Here is a 10,324-nt window from a genome sequence, read left to right on the forward strand (position 1 = left end):
TCGGTGGGCTGACCGCTCCAGGGGAGGTTCACTGCCCTCCTGTTTTTTCTCCATTTGTGGATAACGTCTCTCACTGTGGTTCGAAATGGTTCTATGACTCCAGGGATGAATGTCAACGACTTTGTTGCTTATGTGCTGCTGCAGTTCTTTAGCTTGGGGCAGGATTACTTGCTCTTGACATCTTTTACCCTACTTCGTGTTGTCAGACAGGCTCTATTTAAGGGATTTCTTAATGCTGTTGTTAAGGTAGTAATCAGGCCACAGTTTGGCAAGTCAAATCCAACTTGTACCTACCACGCATAAAATAGTTGCTTCATTTATTGTGAAATAAAAGCTCTCCTTTTTTGGCTGAACTATGAATGAATCCTTTGAAAACTGCATTTTGTATTTACTCAGGTATTTTTAAATGTGATGATTGAAATGTGAGAAAAAAAAAACTTAAATTGTCAAGGGGCAAATTCTTTCTCACAGAATTTTATATCCTTCTGTGGAATGAATCTATAAGAGTTTCACTTTTTCAAAGGAACCAAAAACCGATGTTTACGTCTCTTAATTTTGATGACCATGGCTTAAATTGAAACCCCATCATTCATTTTCTCAGAAAATTACAACATAAAACCCCACTCTAAAAAAAGAATAATTTTAAAACAGAAACATCAAGACTACCGAAGGTTATGTTCATGTCATGCACAGAGCGTGCACCGACACATGTCAGAGGCAGGAATCAGTGCGGTCTGGCACGGAGCGGATCAGCTCCGTTGTTTAGCAGCAGTCTTCAGCTCATCTGCATGGTTGTGTCTGCAGCATGTGTTTACTGCTTCTTGACAATACTGCATGAATTCTCTTTAAGGTTTGCCTGTCAAGTACAGTAACACCATGGTCATTAAAGGAGCTATTGGTAGCTTTGTCAGTGGGGGTAAGCGTCAAATAATGCTTGACAAGGAAACCAGAATTAAGGAGCCAGGGACTGCTATAACAATTTCCAGCAGATGGCTGCACCGACTATTGACTTGATATAAACATGCACGAACACCAGCAGATGACTTGATTATTATTATTATTTTTTTTAAATCCTGTGATTGTGGAAACTTTACACTGGACCTCCTGCCCCCCCTCTTCCCAAAGCCCAGATAGGAAACTTGACAGTCTCTGGTTAAGGAGTGACTTTACAAGGCCAGGCGACAGTTGTAGTCCGTCTACATCTTTATGCAACTGCGTCTGTGGCGACTCTGAAACTCCGACTCCAGTCCACACCTTGTGATTCTCCCCCAAGCTCTTAAATTGACTTTGATTCACATCTGCAGTCGTCCCCGCTGCTCGAGCCTCTTTTTGTTCCACTCGACTTCCATTAATAAGCCTGGGTACGGCACTCTGGACAACCAGAATTAAGTTTCTATTATAAAAAATACTGTAATCATCTCAGGAAACTGACTTTTGGGTTTTCATTAGCTCCAAGTCATAGACGAGATAAATGCTCAACAATACACACGTCTGATAAGTGCATACATTTCCTGTTTTCCTTCCAATAAAATCCTTCTGGCCGTAGAGTTTTAAACAAGACTATCTGGCACTGGTTCCTGTTTTTTTTTTTTTTTTTTAACTCTTGCTACAGACTCGTGTGGCCACAACAGCGGAAATAAAAGAAAATATCTTAAGGCTCAAAGTGGCATCCTGCTGTTTTGTCTAAATTGATAAATGCGATGAAGTTGAATGCTTTCCAAAAGAGGAGCTGAAATCCATTGCTGCTGGGAAAATTATTGAAATGATCAATAAGGTTTAAACATTTCCAAACATAGAAATCAGGTCACAAGAGGGCTGAAAAAAAAAAAATAAATCGTTTCAACTAAGCAGTCTCTGTGTTGTTATTTTTTGTTTTGTTTTATTGTGTTTCATGTCAATCCGACCATTATGCGTCCCTTCTTTTCATAATTACAGAGCGCCACCACATGGTGAGCAGGTCCTTCACACATTTCTACAACTCGTTCATTCTTAGCTGACCGAGCACAATATAAACATCAGGAGACATCAGTACAGGATCAGTCGGACAATCTGTTAGCTGTGGCAACAGAAATAACTGTAACAGTGGCCAATAACAGCCTGCATCCACATAAAAAAAGGCAGGACCACCAGGAATCCACAACTGTGTCATTACCTCATTTCCAATAACGCTTGGAAAGAACATTGATTTAGGCTTTGCTTTTTTTTTTTATGCCTGATGATTAAAGTGAACCACAGACTCAGAACTCTCCCCTCCTTGCTGTAAGGCTCCGTGGTCCTATAACAGGTTGTCTCTATGGCACAATGGCTTGTCCGATTGGCTAATCAGTCTTATGTGTGGAGTTCAGTTTCCAGGCTCCGGTGATGTAGCGCAGGCGGATGAAAATCAGATCCCGTCCCATCTGCAGCCAGCTCCAAAATGGGACCAGTTTGGACCCTGAAAGAGCAAAACCATGAGCAAAGAAGTAAAACTGAGGTGGCTGGCAGGCAGTTACAGCTGACTTATAGCAGAAAATAACTAACAATAAGTGGCTAAAATATGTATAAAACACAGTGAAGGAATTGCAGACACCAAGAGATAAAAGAGATTAACACAAGGACAAACAGGAGGGACTCGTGTCCAAATAGTCCAGGGCAAACCAACCTTCTATTTCAGTCCAGTTCACCGCCACTTCTGCTATGGGGATTTTAAAACACTGGGCAATGTACAGCAGCTCCACATCAAAAGCCCTGAGAGAAAACACACAGCAATAAATGCAGGTTTTACAGCAGATAAACAAAATACAAAGGGTGAGATAAACAAAATAGTGTAAACACTTCTGGTGATTCTAAGGGCTTCTTTTTATGCTCCATTTAGTACAACCTGAAGATTAAGAAAAACTCTCCTAGATTTTAAACTAGACAGGGAAATGCTTTAATAATATGTTTGATCTTACAGGAAATACATTAACGTGTTAGAGGACTTTGTTTCCTAAAATGAATAGAGCTCCAAAGTAACTCATCCAGATACTCCTGGAAGGAAATGTTAGGAGCGCCCCCAGATGAACATATTCATATTTGTCATCTTGACGTTTTACTGATATGACATATCTTCCAAACATTTCAAAAACTCTTTACATTTATTTTTTTTCCTTATTTCCTTGCAAAACTATTATTACCACTAGAAGATTTCTGAATTTTGTAACGTTTCAGACTTTAATAAATGTTTTTTATTGCAACAGACCACAATAAATCAGCACGACTGATCTTTAAATGCGCAATAAGCTCATTTTCACCACTAGGTGGAGCTTGAGCATCGTCTGTAGACCAAAACAAGATGTATAACCAAGCCTCCTTCTCCGTTCCAGCACTCGGCACCCATTTGCCCTCCTCACCCATCGGCTCGTATGAGCCTATTTGCAAAGGATAAAACCGCAGCAGAACATGTGCGGAACATGGTGGTGGAAGCATCATGCTGTGGGCATGCCTGCCTTTAGCAGGGACAGGGAAACTGGTCAGAGCTGACGGAGAAATGAATGATAAATACATAACAACCCTGAAGAAAACCTGTTAGAGGATGCAGAGGTTTAGTTTCATTCACTTATAGGGGCTGAATACAAATAAAAGCCACACTTTCAGGCTTTTATTCTTCAAAATGTTTAAGTTTGTGATGATTCTTACCAAATATTTATAAATAGATTAGTGAGAAAAGCCAGGTACAGATTTGCATCCTGACCTTTAGTCGACACGTTCCAGTAACATCCCTACAGGATCTAGCGGATTTGCAGATTCTTACCATCGCTCCACGTGGAGAGAGGAGAAGGTCTTGAGAGCGGCCTCGCGTGTGAAAAGCTTGAAGCCGCACTGTGTGTCCTTGATTCCCCTCACACAGAGGAACCACACCAGGAAGTGGAAGCCATACATAAGGAATGTACGAAACACAGATCGCTGACGAGACACAAAATCAGCAATTCACTGCTTAGAATAGACACAATTTATAGCTTTTTTTTTGTTCTCTTTAAGAAGACGAAGAAGTTACCTGAGCGACAGAGTCTTTCTCTAGGTGAGCTCTGGAACCGCAGGAAATGGCTAAGTTATCCTACGCAAAGAAAGCACAGGTTTCAGGACAGAACAATCGTTTTATTTTCACATGACAAATAGAACAAGTTTATAGTCATTCTGAATTTCTTTAAACGTTTCTTTTAAGAGCAATATCCAACCAGGCTTTTTTTAGCATCTTCTCAAACGTTTCCTTTGGCTTTTCCCTTCGTCTCATTTTAGGTCTGGTACCTCACTATTTTTTTTAAGTATATATACTTTTTATGTTCAGCTATTTAATGCTGAACTGAAGGAATAGACATGTTACATTTTCTTTAGTTAAACCCTGAACCAGTGCAGTTATATATATATATATATATATATATATATATATATATATATATATATATATATATATATATATATATATATATATATATAAAATCAGAATTGTGGGAGCTTTTTCTTCATTTGACCGACTGATACCGATTTTAGCCCCTTCTGAAGAACTACGACATAAAGATAGAAGAACCTATATATTTCCCTATAATTTTCCAGCATTACTACTGATAGGTCATTTTTTTTTATATTAGTAGCAGGAGTCTGAGAATGTGTGTGTAACTGCAGAAAATAATCTTTGGCATGATTTTCAGTTATTGTTGTATTTAGTTCCTATTCATTTCATGAATTAGTTTTGTATGCAAAACATTTGAGAGGGATTTTAGAAGCTGGACTCTTACATCCAGGAAGTGATAAGAGCAATGTTTGGTTTAGACATGGAAGAGCATTTAGGAAGAGCGTGGTGAACTGCAAGGCTTTGAGACCTGCCAGCGTTTGTTTTTCATAGCATGCAGCCAACGAGGTATTCCGTTTGTTTCATGTAAAATTGACCTTTGTAAACGTAATTTTGAGCCATATAAGCAGTTTATGTCAGATTAATTTGTATGCGTTACGTTTAGTTCTCAAGGTGGACTTAATGCTTGAAGATGAACTTAAAGCTGTCAATAAACCCGTATAAGGAATCCACTTGTGTTTGCTTATGCTTCGAGGGAGTGAGCGTGTGAAAGAGCAGTAGCTCTAAAACAAGGCTTTAAACAAAGAAATGAATTATGGAATTCCCAATTTAAACTGCATTTGCTTCTTATATCAACTAGGGTAATTTTTGCTTTTTCTCTGCCTGAATGAACCACAGATATGGGTTAACATGTCACAAAAAGTCCCCTTTTAACTAGCTCCATGCATTTCTTTGTTCCTCTGACTTATTTCTCCCTGTTGCTGAAAATACCTAGCTTTCAGTTTTCTTAATTAAGCAACGGCAGCCACACTAAAGAGGTTTGTTTACGATTCAACCTAACAGATAAAGCTGAAAACTGCCTGATTCAGGTCACCAGTCAGTTCCCAGAGGAATCCCTAGAAACAACAAATCCTGAATATGATATGATAATGTGACATACAGTAGTTGATATACTAAAGGGCGATGCATCATGTCAGGTCTTTGCTGCTTGTATTACCCATTTTAATTTAAAACATGACTTTGGCATTCATCTGTAGGAGCAAATTAATTTAGGGTTGAGACATTTTTTGTCCTTTACTTGTCCGCTGCCATGTAAAGGATGATTTAAAACTTTTACACAGTACTATAGATTTATAAGAGGCTGCATAAGAAAAGTGAAACAAAAACCCAACTGATCCAGTGTTGATGTCTTTAAGCCCCGCCTCCACTTTCTCAATGTCAGAAAACTTTGTGGCTCCATCAGCATCTGCCATCAGTATGAGTTTCCCCCTGGAGCTCAGCGTGCCCTTTAAGAGCAACAGAGACACAAAGAATCCTTTAATGTGTGTAACAACAACAAAAAAACCCACAAAAAAACATCTTAGTTATTATAGAAAACAAAAAAAAAAATAAAAATAAAAAAATAAAAATAAAACTTTGTGCAGTCTAATCTCACCATTCGCACTGCTCCTCCTTTCCCCCTGTTCCTCACCAGCGTCAGGACCCTCACTTTGTCTGCACTGTATTTGTCGGTGTACTGCAAAGCAACCTGGCAAAACATCGCAAATGTATTCCAGCTGTAAACTGCATCACTGAGAAACATGGAGCAGAACTCATGGGAACATAAACTAAAAAAAAAAAAAAAAGAGATTAAAACCTATTACCTCTGTGGTTTTGTCTTTGCTGCCATCGTCGACCACAATGACCTCATAGGTGAAAGAGGGGTTTTGTTTCTGCAGTCAGATAATGAGAAGGATTTTCAGTCACAGCAGATGCTTTTAAACGATTCAATGCTGCCACCTAGTGGTAGCTGCTGGAAGTAACACCCCCCCGCTCTAAAGAGCTTTACAGGTGCATAGCCACGTTATTTAACTTTTTTAATTTACACGTCAGTAGCTCACTCTGGTCGCATACAAAGTTTTTTATGGAACAATATCACGTCCTGCTGGTGTATTACTTGTTATTTTGGTGTTTTTGCTCAGTTTGTTACTAAATAAAGCCTTTTGTGTTCATTAATAACAACAACGGAAGTATACGCAGCAGTACGCAGCAGGGGTATAAAACAAGGAAGCGGCTAATGGTAATTAGCATCTTGCAGTGAAACAATGAAGAATAGTTCAAGATCCAGTGAAAAAAAGCTAAAAAAATATGAATCTAAGAGGGAAAAAAGTCTGGAATGTCATGAATACAGTATGAAGGTCGGTGTTCACTGAAGCAGACGCTAAACCTGCCGAGGCTTAGATGTGACCGCAGAGACGTGAGTAAATGTTCTGATATGAGGCTGTTAAAGTTGCTGTACATTGGTTTATTTAATTAATAAAGCTTGGTCTTCAATCATGCCGAACTGCCACTTTATTGTGAGACATTGCAGAGGGTCATGCAGGGTCTGGCATTATTTATAATTGATTTATAAATTGAGCAAACCGACATTATGATACTAGATATCATCACATATGTTTATATTAGTTAATCGTGCCCGGTGCTGGGGATACTTTTTTCCTGAAAAAGGACAACCAAAACACTATCAACATGGAGGCTTGGTGTATATAACCTTACTTTATCATGATCTAAAGGTTTTTGGTCTTTTTTAAACATATTATGAGGCTATATACCTTTAAGAAGATGCTCTCCTACACTCGCACTTTTTGTAGTTTATTTCTTGGTAGTAAGAAAATAAATCTGCAAATGATCTCTGAATCATTCCATTGAGATGTTTCATGTAATAAGATAAAGCTTCGTAATCATTGCACTAATATACAATGTGGAGAAACAACAAAATTGGTCTACTGACTATGAAGAATGCATAGGAATCTAAATTTTGTATCATTTTGTATCTAAACTATGTATAGAATAAAATAAGTGGTGCACAAATGGTGCAGCCATAAAACAAAGAAAAAATTACTTTCTATCTTAACAAGGACAGTAAAATGTTTAATGTGGGAATATTGACCAAGATTAGTACTCACTTGTCTGTTTTCCAAGTACTGCATAGCTTCATCAAGCATCACAGGCACTAAAATGAAAGAAAAATAAACATACGAGTCCATTGGGTTTTCTGAGAGCGCGTCATGACAAGAAACCTAAGTCTGATTTTTGTTTGCCAATTGTTAGTGGAGACTAGTTTTTCAGTTTAATGACTTGCATTTCATTGACATAAATTATTTTTGAAAAAAAATAAAATAAAATGGACATGGGCACACAAACAATCCCTACAGTCTGCAGTCTCACTTTATTTTTTTGTACAACTCACTTCGGAGCTCCTCGTTGTAGGCAGGTATCACCACAGAAAGCTCTCTGGAGAACGGATCATGAAGACTCGGGAAAGGTTTCCTCTCTCTTGTGGCTGTGAGGAAGTATTTCTCGTTCTCGTGGCGTGTCACGTTCACCATCTCTGCAGTCAAATGAGCGACTACAAGCACCTAAAAAAAAAAAAGGATTAAAAATGATAGTGAATCTCATCTTACTGCCTATAGGCGTTTTATTATGTCATTTCTTCGTTTACTATGAAATGTGGCAAAACTGAGAATTAAGCACACATAGATAAATTGAGATTTAAACTTGATCCAAGACAGGCAAAATGTAAAAAAAACAATGAAATAAATAACATTCAAAGAAATGCTTGTATGAAACCTACAGTAGTGGCAGAAGGTTTTGAGACTGACAATTGTTTATATTTGGTTGTTGACTTAATACATTAGATCTATGCAGACCGACAACATGGGATTAAGATCTGAGAATCTCCCAGGTCATGAACCAAAAATATATTCACTGTTTTATCTCTGAACTTCTTACATGTCACTAATGCACAGTGCCTCAGCAAGTTACTCCTGGATTATTGGGCAAATTGGCTCAAAGAGGATGTTTTGATACAATTCGTTATTCACAGTAATATATGTTCAGGCAGAACTGCTAAGGAGGCCAGCCTCTTGAATGAAAGGCAACCATGGATGTTCTGATGGGTACCGCAAACTCAGACTGACAAAACTCAAGGTAATATTGGCTTTTGTTCATTTCCAAACAGCCCAAAGGAAATTTCACTCGGCGTGGACAAACACTCACATCAACCGGCTGGCGTTCTTCAATAAGCTCTGCACTGGTGGCAATACTGTCCTTGAGCTGCATTCTCTTCAAGAGATGGGCCGGATATTGACTTCATGAGTCTCTCTGAAGACATTCCAGACCAGCTGAACCTCTATCCGCGAATTTATCAATGATTCAACAAATGATAGACTTCGTTGGAATCTTACCAACAGCAACATCCTTGTCTGTGAAGCCATTCGGATGCAAAGTAACAAGGACAGGACACAGCTCTTTGCGGGTAACCATGGCTGATAAAGTCATTTTCAGCACAACCCCCTTTAAAAGCAGCCATTTTGCTCTTTTAATTCAATCAGAACGACAGACTCCCTGTCCGTTTTAAAGCTTTCCCCTGAACTAACCATCTGACCATTGGAATCATCCTAACTGGGGTAAAACACGTTTTTCTTTGGTTTTCACGGAAATGTTTCACGCGTTTCCATTTATTTCACTCTTCATAAATTCACCTACACTCAAGCCACATTAAATCTAAGGCGGTGAAGAACTTTTACCCAGGACTACAGATCGTCAATTCAAGGTACAATGACTTTAAGATGAGCCTGGCCTGCATTTAGTTTCACGTTTTAATTCAGTTTCTTTAACATAATAAACCGTGTCGCATATTACTCACCACAATCAAACCGAGGACTGCCAAAGCGACAAGAGCTTGAACTAGCTCCCAGAGGATGTCCATTTTCCTCAAAACTGCCTTTGACAGATCACCTGCCCAGGTGGCTAGCTGTAGGGCTAGCTTGTTCCCTTGATGTTTGAATTCAACCCTGCCGGCCCGTGCTCCACTTTCAAACTAACTACATGAAACAGGCAAGCTTGCAATAACTCGTTCACGGTGGAAGCGATGGATAACCCGTCATACGTCCATTGTTCCGTGGACACTTCAGGGAAACCTGCTGCCAATCACAACTGCACACAGCAGCGACGCGGAAGTCACCGTCGCTTCTCGACACATCATCAGTTTGGAGCAAGATGGCACCGCAAAAGCACACCGCCACCTACTGGTCGGAGGTGCTAACGACGGCAATAATTTATTGTTGGGTTGAAAACACTTGTATTTTCATTGAAATCTTATCTATCTATCTATCTATCTATCTATCTATCTATCTATCTATCTATCTATCTATCTATCTATCTATCTATCTATCTATCTATCTATCTATCTATCTATCTATCTATCTATCTATCTATCTATCTATCTATCTATCTCTTTCTGTACTCAAACTTGTGCACCCAATTATTGTTTGTCAACACAATAAAGGTTGAGTACCGCTGTTCCGTCAGAACAGCATACGCTGTCAGACCAGCATATGTGTTGTCAGCCATGTGACCTCTTGATTTTTGAAGTTACCTGTCAGATCAGCATACACCTGCTTTATACCAGCCTTACACTGTCTCCAGAGTAGCAGTATAAGAACACGTGCAATTTTGTTTTATGATCTTAAACATGAAAATAAAGTTGAACCGAATTCAAATTCTCACACAAACTTTTTTTTATTTGCGTTTCAAATTAATATAGCATAATTTGGTTTTATTTAAGCTTCTTCACTGAAACTTCACTTATGCATATGGCAGTTCATTCTTTCATGAAATAGCAGTACAATCAAAACGGACTTTCTACTTTTTTTAATTAATTAAAAATAATAAACGCCATGTAGTTTCACCGTTTTTGCTGCTCGGTATGCTGATTTGACGGCTCTCTAGTTCTTCGTTGCGCATGCGCGCGCC

At 38.8% G+C, this 10,324-nt stretch overlaps 1 protein-coding gene across 1 annotated transcript; it reads right to left on the minus strand.

Moving 5' to 3' along the window:
• Window positions 1-1,860: 1,860 nt before the first annotated feature.
• Window positions 1,861-9,549, minus strand: alg5 (ALG5 dolichyl-phosphate beta-glucosyltransferase). Its single transcript, XM_012878699.3, has 10 exons — window positions 9,216-9,549; window positions 7,758-7,926; window positions 7,474-7,520; window positions 6,172-6,240; window positions 5,964-6,056; window positions 5,701-5,814; window positions 4,016-4,075; window positions 3,773-3,924; window positions 2,642-2,727; window positions 1,861-2,434 (listed from the first exon to the last, which is right to left on the minus strand). Exons 1-10 carry the CDS (start codon window positions 9,276-9,278, stop codon window positions 2,319-2,321), a joined length of 969 nt encoding a protein of 322 aa, XP_012734153.2. The 5' UTR covers window positions 9,279-9,549; the 3' UTR covers window positions 1,861-2,318.
• Between the last annotated feature and the right edge of the window lie 775 nt (window positions 9,550-10,324).

The sequence above is a fragment of the Fundulus heteroclitus genome, chromosome 11, assembly GCF_011125445.2.
Source record: "Fundulus heteroclitus isolate FHET01 chromosome 11, MU-UCD_Fhet_4.1, whole genome shotgun sequence".
In the NCBI taxonomy this organism is placed as follows: domain Eukaryota; kingdom Metazoa; phylum Chordata; class Actinopteri; order Cyprinodontiformes; family Fundulidae; genus Fundulus; species Fundulus heteroclitus.